Source organism: Schistocerca serialis, chromosome 2, assembly GCF_023864345.2.
Source record: "Schistocerca serialis cubense isolate TAMUIC-IGC-003099 chromosome 2, iqSchSeri2.2, whole genome shotgun sequence".
NCBI classification, from domain to species: Eukaryota; Metazoa; Arthropoda; class Insecta; order Orthoptera; family Acrididae; genus Schistocerca; species Schistocerca serialis.
Window position 1 is genome coordinate 688,874,639 of NC_064639.1, and position 25,006 is coordinate 688,899,644.

Sequence of the window (25,006 nt, forward strand, 5' to 3'; positions counted from 1 at the left end):
CATTGTAATCGAGATTTCGATGCGCTTTTGTAAGCCAGTCATAGCTCATATCACGTGATCCTGTCAGCCGATTGTTGTAGTCAGCTAACAGCAACACCACTGTTAAGTAGCGCAGATACACAAAAAGGAAAGGTTAATGTTTTAAATTAATATACATAGTGTTGCTACAAGAAAAGAAAAGCTTTCATATATAATATTGGTCTCTAAGGATAATAAGCTGCAAGAGAACTTAAGCATGTTACATTGCGCGTGTTACACTTTAAGATATATCACAGGAATGTGCAAGTAAAATTTTTAAGCAAGTCCAATGACATGTCCTCAGAGTTTTCCCACAAATACATTGGCTACCGCAGAGGAGAGAGAGCTTCCCGTAGCACTATTTGCTCATAATAACGACATGAATGTCTGATCTTCTGGGATTGAAATACTTCTAAATGGCTCGTCATCAAACACTCTGTGATTTAAGAAATTCATCGTACATTCTCGCACATAGTTCAACTTGCGTAAAAGAAAATTTACTTTGAAAGTAGCGCTTTTCAAACCATTCGCAATATTTTCCTGCAACCTGTTAGAAATAGGTTCGTTTCAGTAGTCGTCAGAGAGTGCCAGATAACAGGCGCCACCGCGCTTTAGCAGCTGCTATGACGCAGGAAGCCCGTATGTTCGTACGTGTAAAACATACAAAGATCTTACATTATGTCATAAAAGAAAAAAGACATCAGAGAATACTCCAAGACCATCGGAATTTTGTGAACCATACTAAAATGACAGATTTAAAGTGCATACTTAAAGAGCACATTCGTATGTCCAGATTCCCAATGAAGTAGGCCTCGACCTGATATTAAGCTTTTCAGTGTGGGTTTCGGGAGTACTGTTTTAACTCATTTTTGATTCTTTATTATGACATAATGCCATACGTGCTAGAAGATGAAAACGTGCACTTGAAATGCAGCGAGCAGCTGAAATTAGCCAATAGTGTGGAACTAAACACTTTGTTTCGAATAATTGACTGCCTCAGCATAAAAGATTAATAAAAACCAAATTTCTTTAGCAAATCAACAAAAATAACTTCATTGTTCAACAAAGCAATTAATGCATAGCTGTCAGAAAAGTGGAAATAAAATAAAATCTGAAACTAATAACGTATCCTTCCGCAATTATGTGAATGTATTTTAATTCCACTTGATAGCTCCCGACCACAGATATCCATTTTGTTTTCATTTGATGTGTGAGCCGCGCGTTAGTTAGAAGCAGACAAAAAGCGTTGGCAATGTACATGTAAATACGAGTTCTGCTTGCATTATCGTTGGCAATTGTTGGCGAGGCTATATTATGTCCTCGATATTTCAGGATGGCGTACAACTTGCGTCCCGCTGTGGGATACAGAAGAGATGTGTATGAAGCTCCAACCAGTGGTCTACAATCAACCCAAACCGGCGAACATAACAGTAATTCTAGTGCAGAGGGCGATGGGAGTCCGTCGCAGGTTGCACAACATCAGTTTGACGACGGATGGGAGGTGCCGCTGTCGCGCTTGCCAGCGCACTTATTCGGAGTTCCAGTACCATCCGCTGCGAGTGCTCCCCCATTTCGGGCCTCAGTAGAAAGCGACGCGAGCCCACCTAGTATTACTTGTGGGCCGCGCCCCCGTTTTCGCGCTGACGTCACCCCGAAACCGCACGGTCACCCCGCGCGGCTTATGATTCATTCAGAAATCAACTTACAGTGTGTGTTCAAAAACCAACAGGGATGCGCATCAAAATCATATGAGTAATTTATAGACCAATGTGCGCAGGATGCTAGGCACTTTGTGAAACAAGGTTTTTTCTCCTCTCCCCCCAGCCGTTCCCTCGTAGATCCGGGCCTGCTGCCCATGCGAGAATCTGGCAGCCTGGGCGCAGCAGTAAAATGTTTCCCAGTTGCATGTAGCTGCTTGCTGTGACTAGTTACATAGCCAACAGTCACATTTCTGTAGCCAGAAATGGGAGAAGGTACTACCCATACGCCACTCAACTGCGCATGCACAAGAGACTGCTCGTAACTGCTAAAGCGAGTCTAATGTAAACAGTTGTGAAGTCATGTTCATCGGAATCAATTTGTTGTTACGAAGCTTTGCATAGTCTTCCTAAAGCCTTTGACACATTTTGCTGTTGGCAAACGCTTGTATGAGCATTGTGTTTTGTTGTTGTATATGGCACATTTCTTTTGCAATTTATGTTTTTTTTTTCTCGTTCACGTTTTATTGTTGCAGTATTATTCTGCAGTAGCAGGTTACAGTAATATCCTTCGTTAGAGTATCGATTCTTACCATTCAAAATTACAAAAAATTAACTGAAAACTAAAACTACGAAAAATTCCCGGAATTCTAAAAAATTCCCGGGTTTTTCCCGGATCTCCCGGGTCGTATACATCCTGAACACAAACAATGTCCGCCATCTTATCAAACTTTCCGCTAATCAGAATTTCTGACAAAAACACGTCAAACACACTCTACACTTGACAAGCATGTCAAACAGCACCATACATGGTCAAATATTGGGCAAGCACAGTTAAGTTTGACAAAATGTTTGATTTTTTTATGGGGGCCTTAAGGAAGCCACAGTCAATTTGTAAACAATTTTTTGCCACTACCCCCCCCCCCCCCCTCTCTCTCTCCAGAGGTGAAAAGTAATAAAAACAATATCATTATTTGGTTACATGCCTTGTGGCAGGTTTAGACTTCAGAGTGGACAACACTGCTCTGTCCTCTGCTTTCCTCTTTGTTCACCTCCTTGCAGTCTAGTAACTTCATTCAGCATCCAGTATCTTCTTATGCTCTTCCCTCTCTTCCTTGGAATAAAACCTATAACTGCCTCTACTAGAAAGCAATCTCATCTCAAATTATGTCTTATCCAGTTTAGCTTCACTGTTAGCAACATCATCCTGTCTGCTCCAACTCTCCACGGCACCTCCTCACAGCTGACTATCAGTCCAGCTGACCTCCATTCTGAGCGATATTCATGTTTCACAAATTTCAGTTTTCCTCTTGACCCACTTTCTCAACATCCACATGTCTGCTCCGTACAGGCCACACACTATATCAGGCATTTCAATACTTGCTTTCTTACTTCTGTGTTCAAATCACTACCTAAGCTTAAACAACAAACAAAAAACCATACCACCCAATCCACTGTGTTAGAATTCCCATTGTTCTCCTTTGTTAGTCCATTGATATCCTTCATTATTGTCTTTCCATAATAACACCGTTTTAACCTTCTATTGTTTTGTCATTTTTTAGTCTTATTTAAGTGGGTTTGTTTACCCATCATATTAAATTACTGATCTCAGGTAGTAAGTTGCTAATAACTAATAGAATACTTACAGTTCTATTTAAACAAAAAGAAAGGTAGGTACAAGGATTTAGTGGTTTACAGAAATAGATCAACAAATATGATACAGATTGAAATTTTGTGTGTCATGAATTTTTTTAACAGACAGCTTTTATCACATTATAAAGTAGATGATACTACTTTGCGCCTAGGGTGCAATGGCCATGACACACAACAAAGCAATTAATGTGAATTTATCAATACATATATTTGCAATTAACTGCCACAGTTACTTTATAATAATATAAGTGTAAGCGAACTGTAATATTTTAGGTTATTGCATATCTTAAGGATATAGCTTAAGTTCTTAATGCTCTATTCAATCTCTCGTATTTTCCAATGCTTATAATGATTAGAGAAAACAAGATTAACATAGTGCGTAACAACACTGTGTAGCACATGGAAACATTCTGAGCAACTGCCAAAAAGTTAACTACATTATGGAGGTGAAACAAACTACTAACTTAGGTTGCAGGTACATATAGTTTCCATTGATTTCTACATTTCAGCTCTCCACATGTGTCATGTACTTGCACCTGAAGGTCATTTTTATAGTATTAGTTGTGTAATAAAATCACTATATCACCCAACTGTCAATATACATTAATTCCCAGTCTGATGTCTTGTCTGAACCCCCCCCCCCCCCTCCCCTTTCACACACACACACACACACACACACACACACACACACACACACACACACTCACACACTCACTCACTCACTCACTCTAATGAATCTACAACAAACGTGAACTGACGAACTGCTAACAGAGTAACTTTGCTGTTATTCTTAGGCTATAGCTCTTTAAACACAGGAACTGATCCTCACAAAGTGTCCCAAATATGTATTGTTTGATGTAATTTGAGAGGCCAAAGGAACAAACAACACAGATATGTGACACCTGAGCTAATTTTTGTTTAGTCAATGAGTAACTTCCTTATGGGGAAAAAAAATCAGCACTGCTAATTAGAAAAACCATGAGATCAAGCATTACTTACCCTAAGTTCCTTTGTAAGCAGGTAAGTGACTATTGTAGTAAGACTTGAGAAGAATGGTGCAAGAAACACACAAACATTCCTTATGTCAATGGTGACATTTATTAGCTGAGCTAAGTGGTACAGGACAGCAGAAGTCACCATCAGCCCAGGATATATGGTTCCTATGGCAGAATGAAAACAGAATTCATCTGTAAGTACCAGGATATTTTCAACTTTTTTTTTACACTATACTTTAACACAATGTCATTACTATGCTGAAGGGTTGATAAGACTAATTACCAACATAAAGAAATCTATTGTGAAGAAATACCTCTTTCATCATCTTACATTTACAAAAGGCAAAGATAGGTTTTAACATGCCACCACCAACGAGGTCATTAGAGACAGTGCACAAGCTTAGAAATACAAGGATGCAAGGGAAATTTGCCAAGTCATTTTCAAAGGAATTACAATGGCAATCACTTTAAAGATTTGATAAAACACCTCAAAACAGCATCTGGATGGCGTAACAAAGGCGAGTCTACTATTTAAATCTTCCCACAATAAGGCAGTTGAGTAAGATGAGGAGGAAATTAGACTTCACATGCATACAGTGTGATGTAGCTGTTCAATATATGTCAAATACTTTCAGAAGAAAAATTAGTTTTTTAAGGAAAGAACTGGCACATACAAGCAATACAACATTTTTCTTTAACTATCAAAAACAGTCTTGGTCACAATTTATTTATTACGGTGACTGGTTTTGACCACTACTGTGGTCATCTTCAGACCAATGAGCAAGAACCTCCTCCTGGTGGTAAATCACATATTTGTAACACATTGATTACTGTTCACTCATACAATGTATTCAAAAGTAATACAGCGTTTATTCCACAAAAGAGTAGAAGCTCTCTGTTGATTACCAAAATGACTGAGAAATATGGAATGGCAGAAATAATTAAAAATTGGCCGCATAATCAATACCGAAATGGATGGAACAATTTCATACTGAGAGAGCACAAAATTACTCACCTTTAATAATTATATGCATAAAATTTCCAAATTTTATGTAAAAAACTTTTGTTGCTGGAAGTTTCCAACATGTGCCTCATTGGGAAAATTTGAAGAAATCTGAATTTCTCCTAAACAGTCTCATATTCAAATATGTTGTTAGTCAGATAAAATTCTTAGGAATGTCTGTATTTTCATCAGTAGTTTTAAAACTAAATAAGCCACAGACAGATTTGATTCTTCCAATTAATTCTCTCTCTTACATTACTAGACTGAGAAGCCTTTACTTCATCACCAAAAGCCAATAACAAAACAACTTCTATAAGTTAATGAGTGGCGGTCTTTCTTCACCTATGGCATGTTATCCAACTTAAAGGAATATAAACATGTATAAGAAAGTATCCTTTACCGATATTTGCAGGAAGTTACTGAAAATTTACGTCTTGTGCGATGAAAGCCAACCATGAGAGAAACCACTGATCTGGTTGATACCGAAAGTATTATCACCCAAAACCTTCCTACAAATAGTTTTATATAAAAAAATCTATTGTCCAATGCGTCAATACACATCCACCATGAACGTGTGGAGTACCAACTGGGAGAAGTCATGGTTATGGAGTATTTGTTCTGTAAAGCAACAAATTCAATGCTCAAGAATATTGTCATTATAGTAAACGTAGGTTACGTCCCATCTGTAATACATAACATTTGAGTGAATTAAATCTTAGTGTTTCACTTATATTACTCACCATGCTCAACTAATATTACTCATCATGCTCAATGTTACACACAAGTCTAAGAATATATTGCCATTAAGTAGGGTCAACTTTGGGAAAATTTCATGGATTGTGTCTAGTCCAGCTGCAATTATCAGTGGCACTACTAAACAATGCTTTTGTTTCGTACAACTACAAGTCAAAAAACAATAAAGAAGTTGTTATTAAAACAAACAATGTTATGTATATATCTGAATACACAACTTTCACACTACTGAAACTCTATTATTTGTTTATTTGATCTGTAAGGTTGGGTTAAGAAATTATCAGCTATGTGAGTAGTGAGGGCAGATAATAACTTATCTCATAACAATTCTTGGAGGTGATTCATCTATATCAATACTCTGCAAATCACATTTAATTGTCTGGCAGAGGGTACATTGAACCACCTTCACATTAATTCTCTATTATTCCAATCTTGTACAGCGCGTGGAAAAAATGAACACCTATATCTTTCCGTGCGAGCTCCTAATTAATATGTTTAGTTCACAACATTTTATAGACACTTAGCAGCAGTGTCAAAAATATTTGCAGTGAAAAGTTAAGTACAAGAAGTTCAACAGCAGCTATAATAAATGGAACACTTCTTTCAAAACTCAAGGCTTGAACAGCACAATTTTTTTTTTCTCTCTTTCAGTTCCAGTTCTTTCATTTCTCCATACACTTTCAGTGTTGTTATTCTCATTTCATGTTTCCCAAGCACCACCGTGTTTTTATTTTAAGTTCATTCTCTATGCACTGTAATCTACTATTGCAGCTTTGATGTTGCACTGGGAGAACACTTTTTGTTCTTTTTGATTCTGGGACACAGTTTTGATATTGTATGTTCTATAGCAGAGCGAAAGTTTGTGTGTTGTGCATCTGCCTGTAATTAGAGTTTCAGTTATTTTTAATTCAAAATATGTGTCGTATTACTGTCAGTTGCGTTACACTATCATTCTTTCCAACTCAATGAAAACGCTCTTTCCTATTGTCTTCATTTCCACTGTCATCAATGAGAACAATATTTTAATTTGAAGTTACTGTCTTCTACTCATTTCTGAGAGTACTTTTAACACAAAAAAAAGAAAAAAAATCAAATTGCAAATATCTTTAATTACAGACCACTCATGATGCTTTACCTCAATAACGCGAAATGCATCTGATGAAAAGACACACATTTTCTTGCAGTTGCGACAACAGAACAAAAATAACTTCAGGAATTCAAAGGCAACTATGGGCAATAAGGTTACACAAATGAAAAATTCATCTACTCATTTACTGGTGTTCTGAATGAACTGCAACATTCAGTGTTTATTTGCATCCACATTAAAAACAAGAAATGAACAAGAATATAAAAAAATAATATCATGAATTCCTTTTACACAGCAAATTGATTCAAAAAATTTATCTGTGCATATAAAATGCACACAAACCACCACATATAACATCCGGATTGTCATCATAGCATTGGAAATAACAATAAATTGTGGCTTCAGGCCTGTAATTAGCTTCTGCCCATTTTCCATAACAATAAGCATGATGAAATTACCACTTCCAGTTTTATGCATTTCACAACCATGGAAGACTGATACTGTTTTTGCCCCAGTTTACACAGTACATTAATTACATAGGGATGAAATACAGCAAGTGTGAAGTGCATCTTAAAATTACACCCTGCCATTTGTGGATGCTTTCTTGGTTCTTTTATTAATATTGTCATACTGAATTTTCAAACATTTCCAGTCACAATTTGTCTGTGCGTTCTATGAATTAAAGTCAACAGCAACTTATTTTCAGGCCATTTTGTTGCTTTGTATTTACAATGCATAGGTAATAGCTGCAGTCAAAGTGTGGTAATTGTATCAATAGCTGATTATAGTGCAGTTGCAAAGCATGTTTTGTGCCAATTTAGATCAAAATTGATCATTCTTTTTCAGTGTGTCAAAGTTTAGTGTTACGCAACAGCACTTAGTCGTGATCACAGTTCAGTTTCTTGAACTAAGGTCGAAACTGAACTCAAGTAAAATGTTTGTAAAATCTACCCTTAATGGTTCCAATTTTATTACAAAAACTATAAAGTTTTACAATTAGTTGTAAACTCACAAGGCAATTTTCACTTGACATCTTGAGAAACATACAACACTGACAGACCTAATAGCAGGGCACAACGAAATTTACGAATTCAGCAAGATATTATTCTAGATTTGAAGCAGATTGTAGATTTGGAAAAGAAGGATAAAGGCTATCACAAACAGTATTGCCTCTGAAAAGTAAATATCCATAATGGTTGGCCCGGAGGGGCTAATATTGCTTACCTCCAATTATCCTCCCCAGAGGATACCATGCTCGATCATCAAACCAATTGTGAAACTTGTAAAAGCCTTCCTCAGCTAAATATTTTGTTGTTCTGTAGTTGAAATATGGATCAAACTCATGTATGACACTTTCAAACCTCAATACTGAGAACAATCTAGTTGCAAATGCTGTAAAAAAAAGAATTATTACAATTTTACAGAACAATACCTTAAAATTTTGATGCTGTAAATTAGCATATATATTGTGATATTGTGCCTTCATGTTCTATCATTTGTGTAGATTAGATAAACTTAAAATTTACAAACATATTACAAGGCCACATACTGTGCTAAAAGAGTATACTGTGTGGAATGTCATCCATGTTCGCTACAAATATTTACTTTTTAAACCCAAAGGAGCAGGTTTAGCAGACTAATTGAGTAGGTTTTCTTTCTACATACAAAGTAGAATCTTTCTGTAACAATGTATCAGCTGAGTGTGGATGACGTGTGTGTGTGTGTGTGTGTGTGTGTGTGTGTGTGAGAGAGAGAGAGAGAGAGAGAGAGAGAGAGAGAGAGAGAGAGAGAGAACAGGATTAAAGTCAGTGCTGAGGCACAGTCTACTACTGTCCAAAAGAACCAAAATTAAAGTCCTTATAAAAGTTCTTTGTGTGTTCCCTTATATTTGGTTTAAATGGTGACATAGTGGAACATGATAAACAAAGAAAACAAACAGCTCTCTTATTGACACAATCTGCATTTCAAACAGCAGTAAAAGTGAGATTACACCGTAACAGCTCCATTAGCACCGACACAGTTTTCAGACATTTTCATGCCTACTGCACTATCTTGACCACTGCTTTTTATCAAAAGTAGTGAAAGCTGATGAACCAGAAGCTATTTCTTATGCTAAATATTTAGAAATCAACAGTTTTAACTTTGATCCCTGGTCAACAACAAAACACCACCAAAGCAAACAAAATGAGAACATGCTTTACCTCTTTTAACTACATAGCACATAGCAGGAATAGATATATTAGTGCACTGTTTCATCAGCTTCAGGAATTTCCAGACAGAATACAACCGCTACTGTGTTTGTTAGGGTACTGCCCTAACAGTCCTCCAAATTAAAATGTCAACAAATGACAGTTACGTGAAACAATTTAAAACTTTTAATCTTTGGAAGTTGATCATGTGTAGATACACACCTTGTGAAAGGCTTGGTTAGTTACATGTTGCGTGAACCATTTTGCACGGTAGATCTTAAAAACGTGGAACAAGTCATTTGAGATTCACATTGCAAATTAATTTGTACATACGGTTACATTCTGAACATTTCCAAGTTTTCTCTTTCTCTCTCTCTCTCTCTCTCCCTCTCTCTCTTTTTAAGAAAAATGAGTTAATATTACTTTGGAAAATTACCAAAAATTTTTGTTGCAGCATTGTGTATTCCTTTTTATGCTAAAGACAACCTTAATATGGAGTAATTAATGTCATTTCCCCTTCTGATATTGTAGTTAAGTTCCTCATTGTTCCTTTTGAACTGTAGTGGATTATTTACAACAAACTTTGCGAGGAAATAAATATACTGTGTAGCAGTAGTCAGAATGCCCAACCTTAAACAGATGTGTACAAGATGATGGGTGAGCACCACACATTATTCTTACGGCATATTTTTGAACAATGAACACTTTCTTCCTTAAAGATGAGTTACCCTGAACATTATTCCATTATTGTTGAATGAAAATATGCTAAATATGTCAACTTACTGATTTGTACCTCTCCAAGATTTGCAACGATTCTAAGTGCAAATGTCACTGTACTAAGAGGTTTTAATAACTCCAAGTTAAATACTCATCAATATAGACCCCTGAGAATTTTTGAAGTTTCCACCATATTTATTATTCCATCATTATGTGCTACACTTATCACTGCTGTAATACTTCTAGATGTGCAGAACTGAATACACCATGTCTTCTTAAAACTGAGGGTGAGAATATTCACAGAAAACCAGTCAATGATACTTTTAAGAACTCTGTTTACCAGTTCTTCTGTTTCTATACGTATGCTTGGATTGATCACAATACTAGTGTCATCTGCAAAAAGAACTAATTTTGCTTGTTGTTTACTATATCGAAGATTGTTTACATACGAGGAACAGCAGTGGACCTTATTTCTTCCGTCTGAATTATGTCCTTGGACTATATTGCTTGAATTACCAAGTACAACTTTCTCCATTCTTTTGGTTAGATATGGCATTATCAATTTGCTGGCTATACAATTACCTTCATAAAACCTCAATTTATCTAGGAGAATATTATGATTCACACAGTAAAATGTGTTCGATACGTTGCAGAAAATATCAACCTATTTTATTAGTTAATGCTCGTAAAATTTGGTGAATGAACATACAAATGGCATTCTTAGTACATCTCTTCTGAAATCCAAACTATGGGGGATATTACCGTTGCCAAGGTGGAGTGCTGTTCTAGAATACATCATCTCAAAAATGTTGGAAAATTATGTCAGCATTGAAATAGGTTGGTAGTTACTGACATCTCTCTTCTCGCCCTTCCTAAAGAGGGGTTTAACAACTGAATATTTCAGTCTCTCTGGAAAAATGCCTTGATTTAGTGATGCATTACATGTTTCTGATAATACTGGGCTTACTACCTGAGAACAAATTTTTAGTGTTCTATTGCAAACACCATCAAAACCAGATGAGCTTTCATTTTTGAGAGAATGTATATTTTTTTTAATAGCAGAAGAAGAAGCTGGGAGACACATTCATGTGACTGAATTTAAGTTACATTTTCAACATACTGCTGTGTTTTTGTTCTTGAACTGTTTGTGCCTACGCTTTTGACTAAATTTAAGAAATGATTCTTAAACACATTTGCTACTTGTGACTATCATTTATAGCCCTTCCATTCAGTTCAATAGTGATGTTGTCCTATTCTGTGGCTGGCTGTCCTAGCTCTCGTTTCAATATATTCCATGTGCCCTTAAGTCAGTTGTCAGAAGTACTGATTTCTGACATTAGGTGCAAGTTTATTGATTTTTAAAAAATAACCTTTCTTAGCAGTTTTGAGCAGTGTGCAACTACTGAAGGATACCTACTTGTTCTTGCCAAGAGATACATTTCCCTTTTCCTTTCACATAATACTTTAACCCCTCTAGCGATCCATGCTTTTTTACATGGCGATTTAGTGTCCTTTCAAATAATGATATGAATTTATCATGGAATAGATTGAATTTAATGGCAGTATTTGGTTCATTATAAATTACATCCCATGTTATTGCCCGTACATTATTCTTAAAAAAACATCTGTCCTGGAGTCATTAATTATTCTAACTGATTTCCAGTGAGGACTATCCACATAGGAAGGTGCTATGTTGTTTATGCTAACTTTGCATCATTATCAGAGACAATATTTGCTATTAAGTAAACAGTTATTTTCTTGCTTTGAGCTTCATCAAAGAAAATATTATTGATTAGGGCCCTACTGTCTTTATCCACCCATGATGGAAAGTTAATTACTGAGATCAAATTTTAGGGCCCAAATAAGGTTTCCAGATCATTTTTGTTATCAGTATCCTTCAGCAAATACACAGAAGTGACCAAACTATTAACTGCTTCCTGCTCTACAATGGACAGCACAGTAAGGAATCCACATTCCTCATAAATAGTTCAAAATTTCCCAGTGGGGATCTTCAGCATTAATTCACAAGTGCACACGTCTTTGTGCTGATCATTACAAATCTAATAGTCTCAGTGTTTTTGAACTGCACTTCTGTCTTAAATGTATGCAGCAACTCTTTTCCCCATGTTATTTCTTCATGAGTAAGCTGCAATAGTGTAATCTTTCATACATAACTTATCTAACCCTGTGGTTATGTTGTGCTCACACAGGCACAGGAAGTTTATCTTTTCAGATCGCTCTAAATTTTCCAAACAGACATGAAGCTCTTTTAAACATGAAAAACAAACATGAATTCATTGCAAAGTTTCCACAAAAATGCAAAATTAAAAAATCAAAACAAAACTAATGTGAGTATACTGTTAAAACTTACATAGAATGGCTGCTAGAGATAAAATACTCAGCTTCAACAATGTCTCCTGCTTATCCGTAGACATACGAAAAGCACGAGACTTGACAAGTAGTCCCATTGTGCTATAAGGTGACCTGTAAAAAGGAACACATTAATGTCATTATAACTGCTACTTGTGGACACATGTCTGAAAACTGAAGCATTTCACAGCAAAAAATTCAACACAAATAATTCTACCAATGTGGGATGAATCAACAGGAGACCAATTGATTTGCAAACAAATTCGTGCTTCTAAAGCTTTTGTAACACCTAACATATTACAAAATCTTCCACTTTGATGGTTGAAAATTTCCCAGCATATTTGTGAGTAGATCTGAGCAGCCTCTTTAGTTACACTGATTATCTGTAACTTGACTGATAACATTACACCCTTCTACATCAAACTGGTTGTTCACAAAACAAACATACCCTGTGTTGTATCCAACTTCTAGTTCCTTTTCTGTGAACATTATGTTCACAGGCACTATTGTGTATCTAATATTTTTTAAATGGTTACTTTATTATTATTATTAAGGACAAGAAGAAAAATTTCCAACTATTTAGGAGTACAATAGGTACCTCTTACAGAAACTGTACTAACCAGCGCAGATGGTTTATTTGTGATAGACCTTTGTCTCACACAGAAATATATGATGTGTTTGTTTCTCCTTATTGTGACATGTTTCAGCATGTGCAGTCATCACATACTGTCCTATAAGGAAAAAGAAACAAAGAGCAATCAACATGAGCTAATTTACAAATACTTTTGTCTGTCTGTGAACAAATGTTTGAAAGTGAACAGAGAGAGAATAGAACATTGTTTATTTTGCTTCAATGTTAATTTATGGAATGATTTTTTTTTTTGGGTGGGGGCAATGACTCTTGCCAATAATATATAATTTGTGTTGACACTTTGCAATTATGTCTGTGGTGGTTGCCATTCTTGCTGCCACTGCTGCAGATTTCAATCTAAAGACTGGTTTGCTGCAGCTCTACACTAGTCAGTCCTGTGAGAGTCTCGTCATCTCTGCATAACTGCCAAAATCTACATCCACATGAACTCACTTGTTATACTCAAATCTTGGTCTCCCTCCAAAATTCACTGCCACTTTCCTCCATTACCAAACTGACAATTTATTGATTCTTGAAGATGTGATTTTACACGAATTAATTTCTCACTGATTTGATTCAGAACCACTTCATTTAATCATCCAGTCTACCCGTCCAATTTTAAGCACTGAAGAGCATGTTGTGATTTCCCTAACATGCCAGTGCTCGAAGACACTCTGGGCAGTGATGGCTAGAAGACTTCTGTCTTTCAGTGCTTCTGAGAGCTGTTAGATGGATGTTCCTGTTTCCATAAAGTGATACCAAACTTGAAAAACATATTACAGGTGTCATCAGTTCACACACATTTGTTGATAACAGTGTGCTTCTGTAGTCATCTTGATTGCAAAAGTTTGTCATAAAATGGAATACAATCTGACAGACGTAAAAATTCCGGTGCTGCTTGAAGAATGTGGTTCTGAAATTGAGAATGGTGGTTTCGAAACCAATTAGTCTTTCTGAAACAAACATTAATCTACTTTTTTTCTTCATGTTATAAGCAGGACCACACTAAGAAGCCAAAAAAGTTAACAGATTTTTGTAGAACACAGCAGTCACTGTTATGTGAATGGAATGTGTTAATGTTAACCATTTTTTGCTCAACAATTTTTTTTTCTCCAGAAATGCTTTTCTGCTATTGGCAATCTGAATTTTATATCCTTTCTACGTCAGCAATTGTTCTGCTACCCGAACACCAAAACTCATACTATTTTCAGTGTCTTGTTTCCTAATCTAATTATCTTGGCATCACTTACATTAATTTGGCCTCAATCGTTCATCTAAAAACCTCTTCACAAGACACTACACAATTGGATTAGTGGATCTCTCATATCCTTTGCCATCTGTTGTAGAATTATCAAGTCATTGGCAAAAACAAAAATCTCTTTTCCTCTTCCTGAACTTTAATTTCCTTTCTGAATTTCTCCTTGGCTTCCTTCACAGCTTGCTCAAAGTGCACACTGGATGACATTTGGAGAAGGTTACAACCCTCCCTTCTCAAATACTGTTTCCCCTCTTATGTCCTTCAACTCTTAAAACTGCAGTCCGGTTCTTGAACAAGTTTTATATAACATTTCACTTCCTGTATTTTATACCTTCAGAATTTGAGAGTATATTCTAGCCAACAGTGTCCAAAGCTTTAAATCCACAAATACTATTAACGTAGTTTGCCTTTCTTCAATTTAACATCGAAGATAAGTCGGAGGGTCAGTATCGCCTCGTGTGTTCCAGTACTTCAATGGAACCCAAACGGATCTCCCCTTGGTTGCCTTCTACCAATCTCTCCATTTTTCTATAAATAATTTGTCAGCATTTAGCAACAATGAATTCTTAAATTGATAGTTTGGACATACTCACATCTGTCTCCTTTGAAACTGGAATTAATACGCTTTTCTTGAATGTGTGAGTATTTTCTCATATATCTTGCTCTCCCAAGATTCACAAGAGAGAATTTCATTTAGACAGCTGCCTTGTTTTGGCTTAGGTGTTTCAATGTTCTGTCAAACGCTTACTGCACTATCGCATTTCTTCATCTATTTTCTCTTGCCATAGCGTTGCTAAGTTTCTTTCCTTTGTATAGTCCATATGTACGCTGAAGTGCCAAGGAAACTGGTATAGGCATGTGTATTCAAATACAGAGACATGTAAACAGGCAGAATACGGCACTGCAGCCAGCAACCCCCATATATTACAAAAAATGTCTGGTGCAGTTGTTATATCGGTTACTGCCGCTATGGCAGGTTATCGAGACCTAAATCATTTGAACGTGGTGTTACAGTCGGCACACGAGCTATGGGACACAGCGTCTCCAAGGTAGCGATGAAGTGGGGATTTTCCCATACAACCATTTCACGAGTCTACCATGAATATCAAGAATCCAGTAAAACATCAAATCTCCGACGTCGCAGCGGGCACAAAAAGACCCTGCAATAATGGGACCAATGACGACTGAAGAGTATCGTTCAATATGACAGATGTGCAGCCCTTCCAAAAATTGCTGCAGATTTCAAAGCTGAGCCATCAACAAGTGTCTCATGCAAACCATTCAACACAACATCATTGATTTGGGCTTTTGGAGCCGAAGGCCCGCTCATGTAGCCTTGATGACTGCATGACTCAAAGCTTTATGCCTCGCCTGGGTCTTTCAACGACGACAGTGAATGCTGATGACTGGAAACTTATTTCCTGGTCGGTCGAGTCTCATTTCAAATTGTATAAAGCAGATGGACGTGTGTGGGTATGGAGACAACCTCACGAATCCATTGACCCTGCATATCAGCGGAAAACAGTTCAAGCTGGAGGCAGCTCTGTAATTGTGGGGGGCTTGCGCAGTTGGAGTGATATGGGACATCTGATATGTCTGACAGGTGACACGTACGTAAGCATCTTGTCTGATCACCTGCATCCATTCATGTCCATTATTCATTCCGATGGACTTGGGAAATTCCAGCACGTCAATGCGACACACCACGTGTCCAGAATTGCTACATAGGCACTCTCTTGTGCATTTGAACACTTCCACTGGCTACAAAATTATCCCGGATATGAACATTATTGAGCATATCTGTGATGCTTTGCAACATGCTGTTCAGAAGAGATCTCCACCCCCTTGTTCTCTTACGAATTTATGGACAGCCCTGCAGGATTCGCGGTGTCATTTCCCTGCAGCACTACTTCAGACACTAGTTGAGTCCATGCTACATCGGCACTTTTGCATGTTCGCGAGGGCTCTACACAATATTAGGCAGGTGTACCAGTTTCTTTGGCTCTTCAGTATACATTCAATTCCAATTCAAAAACATTTGTCTGCACAAGCAACTTATCTGACACCCCTGCCATCTCCCTCCTATTATTTCATACATTTTCACTCATACTGGGTTTCACTATTAATTGCGATACACGCTGTGTACAAATCTTGCACACGAGTGGTGCTGGCACACTTCTCAGATTGGTGCCCACGCGACCACTGCAAATGATCCCCTCCCCCCCCCCCCCCCCCCCCGCATAGAAATTTTACAGTAGTGGCGCCTCTGATACCCCTCTCAACCTGGCGCCACAAGCAGTCGCCTGTGATGCTTGTGCTTTAAACTGGCCCAATATTCGTTTCACCTTTCAGTCTTCATTCAGGACTGGCTTGTCAGCTGAGATTTTGATATTCATACAGCTTCTCTTTTCTGTCAATGTTTCAGTTAATTTCATGTTTTAGACATATGTACTGTCCACTGCATTTTCATATTTCCTCCTTTCATCAGTTGAATTCAATATCCCTTGTTTTATCCAAGAATTTCTACTAGATCTTGTCTCTTTACACATTTGATCTTCTAGGCTACATTCGCTATTTCATCTCTCAAAGCTGCCTTTTCAACTTCTACTGTGTTCTACTCCCATTTCAATCAAGTGTTTGCATTTATTCTAGGTCTTACTCATAAAATATAAATGCATTCTGTGTATTGTTTCATATACCATTATCAGTCTTCCCACCACTGTAGCCCAACAAACCTTACTACAAACAATGTGTTTTGGAGATACATTAAAGGTGATGTATCACTGAAACAGCATATTTATATAATACACAAATATAAATACAAAATCCACCCAATATGGCATGTTAGCTTTTAAGGCACTTAAACAGTATTTGCAGACTCAATTTGTTTCTGTTCGTCAATCAGAACACAGGACACATGATTATTACAAGCAACTGGGAATAACAGGATGGCAGAAGTTAAAAAGAGCCAAATATTTGTGACAAGCAACAACAGAAATATCGGGTCGACGGAAGCGTCCGATCCCACCTGTCGGCTTTGACCCGCGACGTAAGGCTGTTGTGGTGTGTGACATCACGACAGTGCGGGATTTAGTTTGTGAGAGTGGTGTGTTTGTAGGTGTTGTTTTGATGCAATCAGTGGTGCTCTCTGGTGGTGTGTTAGGTGATGTTTTGGGTTTAGTTTGCGAGTGTGGCGTCGTGTGTGAATTTTGGTAAATTGCTTTTTTTATGTCTAAGGTAGGTATGGATATGACCGACAGGGTCAACATTTTTTGGTTGTCGGCTACGATGGGGGACAGTGCGTTGCCTCTAATAAAATTTCTTTAACTATTCGGATTTTTGGATGAAGTCGTGAAGTGTTCAGTATGTCGTGAAGAAATGAGGCTTACTTAAAGTTCCAGCATCTCAGTCCATGGACGGCTGTATGTGGAGATGTCGTAAGGATAACAGGTAAAGGGAAGTGTTCGAACCCAATGTGTGGCTGTGAATGTTGGTATTCGTATCGGGAGATGTTTTTGAGCTATATAGGTCAAGGGAAGTGTTAGGTCCTAATTTATGGGATCAGGAGCTGCTGCTGAGCTATATAGGTCAAGGGAAGTGTTTGATCCCAATTAATGGGATCGGAAGCTGCTGTTGAGTTATGTAGGTCAAGGGAAGTGTCGGATTCCAGATGATATTGTGTTTAGTGGTATTTGGGGAGTTTTGTGATGTTGGTTTTTTTTGTCATTTTGCGTGGTTTGTATGGGGGTGGGTGTCTAAATTTGTTTATATTTAGTTTGTCCCCACCCAAAAACCCCCTATTTCCCGCGCATGTCCCGTTAGTGTCGTTAGGCTTTTTGTGGAACGTGTGTGTGTGTGTTTGTTTTTCGCTGTATTTTCGTCCTCATAATGTGTATATAACGACTTCATATGCGCCATATTGGAAACGTGGTTTATGGTCGTTTCCATATTTGTGACATCATGGGTCAAAGCACACGGGCGGGACCGGACGCTTCCGTATTTCCCAAATATCATTGCCGCTCATTTCACGCACAGCCATTTAGGCTGTGCTCAAAGGGTTTTGTCTATACACACGCCCAGCAATCACAATATATTCTGGGAAAAAAGACCAAATATTTATAAGAAACAATATTATAATATTGGTCATCACAAATATTCAGCTGGGGCAATTTAAGCAGTGTTCTTGGCTCACAGTCAACCACATTCTAGGAAATCTTGACATACTCAGGGAAAAAATTGCCAAATACATGTTACAAGCAATATTATAAATTTCACTAGTGCACTCTAATCTACCGGCCAATCTGTCTCCACAAACATTCAAATCTGTTACTTTCATCAATTCACAACAAAACTGTTACCTTCCCAATGTATCCTACACTTTGCTAGGCTGCAGCTCAATCAGTCACCAAAACCAGATTTTTTGTGACAACTGAAGCTGTTCTCTTTGGTGCCTGCCTTGCCACAATCTCAGAAAGCATGATATATTCAGAAAAAAACATACAAATATTTGCGACAGTGAGAAAGGTATATGTCACCGCTTCACTCATAACAATTTAACCTGTGCCATTACTTCCGAACCTGATCACACCGCCAGAAATCGTGATTTTGTGAACAGCAACATATTTGGAAAAAACTGGCCAAACATTTCTCACGACCAAGAATAGAAATGTCATTATTTCACCTACAGCAATTTAAACTGTGGTCTTAGCTCCCAGGTTAATCACATCCCCAGAGAAAACAGTTTCTGCAACCAAAATTATATATGAAGGTACAGCTTTACTAGTTTCCATGCTGTATGTATATTGATTTACATGCTGATCCAACAAAGAAGTCAATTTGTGATTGGCTGACCAGATCATATGTCCTTTGTTAGCGGTGATTGGCTGACTCGTGTCCCTTGTGCCCACTGTGATTTGCTTCTTTCACCCTACCTAGCAGCTGTCATCTCGATATCACCCCTTAAAAGCTAACATGCCATATTTGGCAGTCATCATTATTAATATTTGTGAATTAAGAAAAATCTATAGTTGCAATGATTAACCACATTAAAGGTAACTCCAAGATACATTGTTTTTGGTTCGGTATGTTGTACTACTGCAGCAGGATGTGCAATAATGGTATATAAAAGTGTTATCACAATCTGCATTGTGTAAAAAAGAGATAGAGATAAGAAGCTTGTATATGATTGTACAATTGAGTGATATTGAAGCTGAGATTTTGCAGCAGATTGCTGGGCAATTCGGTGTGTGCTGAAGCAATGTAAATGGAAATCTGAAAGAAATATTCAACATATAATTATAATTTGCATCAGTGACTGGGTTCAATAATTACAGCTTGACTGCTGCTATGTGGATATCTACATAAAATGCTAATTTTATTACAGAGTATTAATCTAAAAAAGAAAATTGTGTTTCATGGAATAATAAGGGCCCATTTAGCAGCAACACATTATTCCAGATCAAGGAAACCACAGAAAAGTTAAAGTGTGACTGTCAGACAGGCATTTCATTCACTTTCCTTCTCAACAAAATATTCCAGATGAGACAGCTCTATGATAAGAGGTTAAACCTTAATCCTCCTCTCTTTTCCATGACAAAGAAGAAAATGAGCCAAACAACAAAGCCCACACATGTGCAACAATTGAGTCATTGATGAATACTAAATATTCTGTACAACAGTTCAGTCACTGAACTGATGTTGATTCACTTCAGGATGCATGCATAACATTCCGTCTTACTATGTGTTTTGATATTAGGTAGGCTATGGTCAGGATATTTGACTACTGTAGTGTTCATTGTGGAAGTTTTATAAGAAAGACACATATCACTCTAACAAGTGATAATGATGGTTTTATGCAAATATAATACTTTACAAGAAGGAGTCAGCAAAGCATTAACAGTATCCAATATGGTACGCACCACAGGATCACCAAACACCAGTATCACCAGTATACAGACAAGAAATTGAGCATTGGATGTGAGACAAAGGCAGAGAACACTTTGGCAATTCCACAAAGTACACTATGCACCCTCTGTGCAGAATGCATCGAACATCTGAGTTCTCGCTAGCACACCACAATGAGTAGTAGTCATCTCAGACCCTAAAAATCCTCAATTTCATTAAGAAGAGTGAGAGTAAGCAATAACTCTTAAATTTATATCCCAAGCACAAATTATTTATAGCACGGTGCTAACTGCTGACGGGGGAAGCTACAGGATACTACCACAAAACAGGGACAGGCAATTACATATGAACATACATATAAGTAATGGTGTTAACTAATATAAAATACCCATTTTGTAAGTTTTGACTATTTTTCCACGTACTGCAGAGAAATTACAACAGTTATAACACCTTTACAACCACAGATCACAAAGTTGGTAATACTGTAGAAACACGAAACAATGTAAAATCTGCAGGCCTATACAAAGTACCAATGAACACGCTGAAACAATGCGCACAAGCATATAAGCTCCTTTAACAACCACACTGAGAATTATGCTCTTCGTTAAACAGATGGACAGATATAAATTTTAACATTAAATTTTAACACTAAAAAAATTTAACATGTGCGGTTTAGTTCACAACACTAGTTGAAAATATGGGATCAAAGTGAGGAAACTGGGTTTTTATCGGGGACACAAATATAACTACCCTATTCTTATATAGGCCTAAAGTGTTCAGCTTTGAACTATTGAGTTTTACTAGACTATTAAGACAGGAAATCTTACTGTGAATAACCTCTGGATGGAATAAATGACTCATTAAAAAAAATAATAATAATAAAAACATTTAGCCTATATCTATAATATACAAAACAAAGACATCATTCCCCTCAACGAAGCGCCAACTGCAGGCCTACCTATTCACTATTGGCCTTTTGAAAAATGCACTTTCAACAAGAACCACCAAGTGACATTGTAAGGGGGGGGGGGGGGGGGGGGACACCACACACACACAACGGAGATCAACAATTGAAACACACAAACAAAAACATTCCAGATACCATATGACATCACAACTTGAAGAATAGAATGATGGGTGGCATTGTTCATTAGACAACTGCTTCACCTCACTTCGTATGAAGCAAACCACAGAAGAGCTCTTACTTTCCCTTTGTAGCATTTCTGTTGCAAGGAGTTTAACACTTTGATTCAGTACAAATGTTTGATTTCCAGCAAAACACCATAGGAATGGTCATTACAAATACACTGGCGCAAAATTAAGTCGTTTAAAGCAGATACTTAACGTTAAAAAAAAAAAAAAAAAAATCTTTCATTGCCCCGCTGTCGTTTGCAAACTATGTCTGTCAGTGCACCACAAAGTTATAAGAAATTCCAATAAATAAACATACTGAGAAATCTCCCATTACTTTTATGAAGCGTAAGAGAGACATGATATAATGTAGTTTGATATATATTTCAGCTCAAAAGAAGTATAGTAAGACTGAGTACTCAGTAAGCGTGACTAAAGACAGCATGTATATAATGGGTCAACAATTCACCCTGAATGAGCTTCTTGTAATCAATGCAATAACCAACCAACAAGAGACACAAAAACAGTGTTCCCAAAACACCATAACTAAGTGAATTTTTGTCTAACAATGTATAGTCAGATCAACCAGGTATACAACTCCTGATGTTGGTACCAAACCAAAAACCCATAAGGCCATACAATCAGCCTCTGACATCGTCACCGTGGTGCACAACCAAAAATGTAGACATGAATTGATACTTTGTTTCTCCAAAACTTTGAGGGGTATCTCATTCCACCTCCCACTCTCTTCCCTTCTAGTATGTAGTGATGTTTTTCTGGTAACGTGCAATATTCCTGCACCGTACACGCTATATTTCAGAATTATATTCCAACCCTGGGCTAGTAATCACCGATTTCTCTAGCCAGATGTTCGAATTTCAAGAAGAAATGCTGTGTAAGTGGAAAGCTGCAAACAATGTACAAACACACGCATATAATCAAATTGGAATTCCCCACAGCAGGTAGCTTGCAGAATTACAAAACGCCTGTACAACCATGAAATTAACCCATTACAACAAGCCGGTACGACACGTACTTACAACATACAAGGCAATTGGCAAGCCGGTAGTCGGAACACATGCACATCCACCTAACACGTAGATATATTTAACTTTTCTAACACCTTTCATCGCTTTATACTAATACTAATCATCACAACACTTACGATAGCTCGCGGCACCAGTAATTGCACTTCAAGGAATGCGTACTTCAACTCATGGAAAAATTAAGTACTTGCACACGTTTCACCACATCAGCAGTTGGCAGCGTTTATCAACTTGCCCAGAAAGAGAAACAACAATATTTCAAAGATATTCAACACAAAGTAGGTTTGTTTAGAATCGATAATATGACATTCAGAAACCTACACATTTGGGCATTCGATTTTTAGGCATTCAGTGAAGATGAAAGCGATATGCAGCAGGTGCTATTATTAAAGAATATTTAAAAAATTGTAAAACAAGTGTTGGGTATGGAACTCAAAAAAGTATGCATCGAATACACGAACGTGATGATGCCACTCCGTTCATTTGAGACAGCAACATTACAACCAACAATGTATGGCCTTAAAACACTGTTAAAAGTTCGATCAATTTTTTATATAGCTATGAGAATACATATTTTCTTCTGAGTTATATAGAATAGAAAATTATACACTAATAAAATGAAGGTCTTTGACACTGTCTCACATAGCATTGTAATTGAGAAACTTGGAAAGATGTGGAATAATTAAAACAGAAATAGCACTACTTGGGTCGTATTTGACAAACAGATGCCAAACGGTTGTTCCTAGATTACATAAAGCAAATGACTTTCAATAAAATATGGACTCCCACGTTTCCCATTTATTGTCTAAGTGAATGGCCTTCCCAAATGAATGTATTACCAACTTATCCCGCTGAAATTAAGAAGATTATACATTCTCTCAAAAATAAAAGCTCATCTGGATTTGATGATGTTTCCAATACATTACTAAAATTTGTTAGCATGTAGTAAGCACAGTCTTATCTGAAACATGTAATGAATCTCTAACTCAAGGCATTTTTCCAGAGAGATTGACATATGCGGTTGTTAAACCCTTCTTTAGGAAGGGTGAGAAGAGAGATGTCAATAACTACCAACCTGTCGCACTGGGTTGATATAATTTTCCAAAGTTTTTGAGATGATGATGTATTCTAGAACAGAATCTCACCTTGGAAAACAATAATATCCTCCATAGTTTTTATTTCAGAAGAGTTGTTCTATTGATAATGCCATTTGTATGTTCACTCACCAAATTTCACGAGCATTAAATAATAAAATAGCTCCAGCTACTATTTTCTGCAAACTATCTAACGCATTTTACTGTGTAAATCACAATATTCTCCTAGAAAAATTGAGGGATTATGAAGGTAATTGTACATCCAGCAAACTGATAATGCCATATCTAACCAAAAGAATGATAATTCAAGCAATATAGCCCAGGGACATAATTCTGTCTGGGGAGAAATAACATATGGGGTTCCCCAAGGTTTAACCTTAGATCCACTACTGTTCCTCATATGTAAACGACCTTCCATATAATAAACAACAAGGAAAATTAGTTTTTTTTCCAGATGACACTAGTATTGTGATCAATTCAAGCATACATATAGAAACGGGGGAAATAGTAAACAAAGTTCTTATAAGTATACAAGTATCATTGACTGGTTTTCTGTGAATATTCTCAGCCTCAGTTTTAAGAAGACACAATGTATTCAGTTCTGCACATCTAGAAGAAGTATTATAGCAGTGATAAGTGTAACACATGTTGAGGGAATAATAAATATGGTGGAAAATTCAAATTCTCAGGGGTTTATATTGATGAGAATTAAAAATAAAAAAAGCACACATTTAGGAATTCCTAAAAATCTTAGTACAGCCACATTTGCACTTAGAATCATTACAAATCTTGGGGAGATGCGAACCAGTAAGTTGACATATTTTGCATATTTTCATTCAATAATGTCACATGGAATAATGTTCGGGGTGACTCATCTTTCAGAAAGAAAGTGTTCATTGTTCAAAAATGTGCCGTAAGAATAATGTGTGGTGCTCACCCATCATCTTGTACACATCTGTTTGAGGAGTTAGGTATTCTGACTACTGCTTCACAGTGTATTTATTTCCTCACAAAGTTTGTTGTAAACAATCCACTACATTTCAAAAGAAACAATGAGGCACTTCATTACAATATCAGAAGGGAAAATGATATTAATTACCCCACATTAAGGTTGTCTTTAGCTCAAAAAGGGGTGCACAATAGTGTAACAAAAAATATTTGATCCCTTACCCAAAGATATAAAATGTCTAACAGGCAGCAAAGTAAAATTTGAAAACAAACTAAAACAAACATCTGTACAAATTTAAACAAAAAAAAAAACTTTATAAATGGACTGCATGTAGCCATATTTAAAAATTAAGCTGCAATATGTAGGTAAAATGACTCATACCACATCATTACAATTTATCGTGCAAATGATCCATGGAATATGTTACTAACTAGCTAACTGATTGATTAACTAATTAACATACTGCCATAAAAATCCGAGATGCACACTGATGATACAACTTTCATCACAT

At 36.9% G+C, this 25,006-nt stretch overlaps 1 protein-coding gene across 3 annotated transcripts in view; it reads right to left on the reverse strand.

The window, feature by feature from the left end:
• LOC126457818 (dolichyl-diphosphooligosaccharide--protein glycosyltransferase subunit STT3A) overlaps window positions 1-22,700 on the reverse strand; it is a 109,464-nt gene extending 86,764 nt beyond the window's left edge. For 2 of the 3 annotated variants that reach the window (XM_050094436.1, XM_050094439.1), the window contains exons 1-5: window positions 22,572-22,695; window positions 13,103-13,213; window positions 12,484-12,596; window positions 8,431-8,598; window positions 4,368-4,528 (exon numbers count right to left, since the gene is read on the reverse strand). In XM_050094436.1, coding sequence (XP_049950393.1) covers window positions 4,368-4,528; window positions 8,431-8,598; window positions 12,484-12,580 — 426 coding nt within the window. In that variant the 5' untranslated portion in view covers window positions 12,581-12,596; window positions 13,103-13,213; window positions 22,572-22,695. Of the gene's footprint in view, window positions 1-4,367; window positions 4,529-8,430; window positions 8,599-12,483; window positions 12,597-13,102; window positions 13,214-22,571 lie in introns of all 3 variants that reach the window. The other variant, XM_050094437.1, reaches the window with a different exon arrangement.
• Between the last annotated feature and the right edge of the window lie 2,306 nt (window positions 22,701-25,006).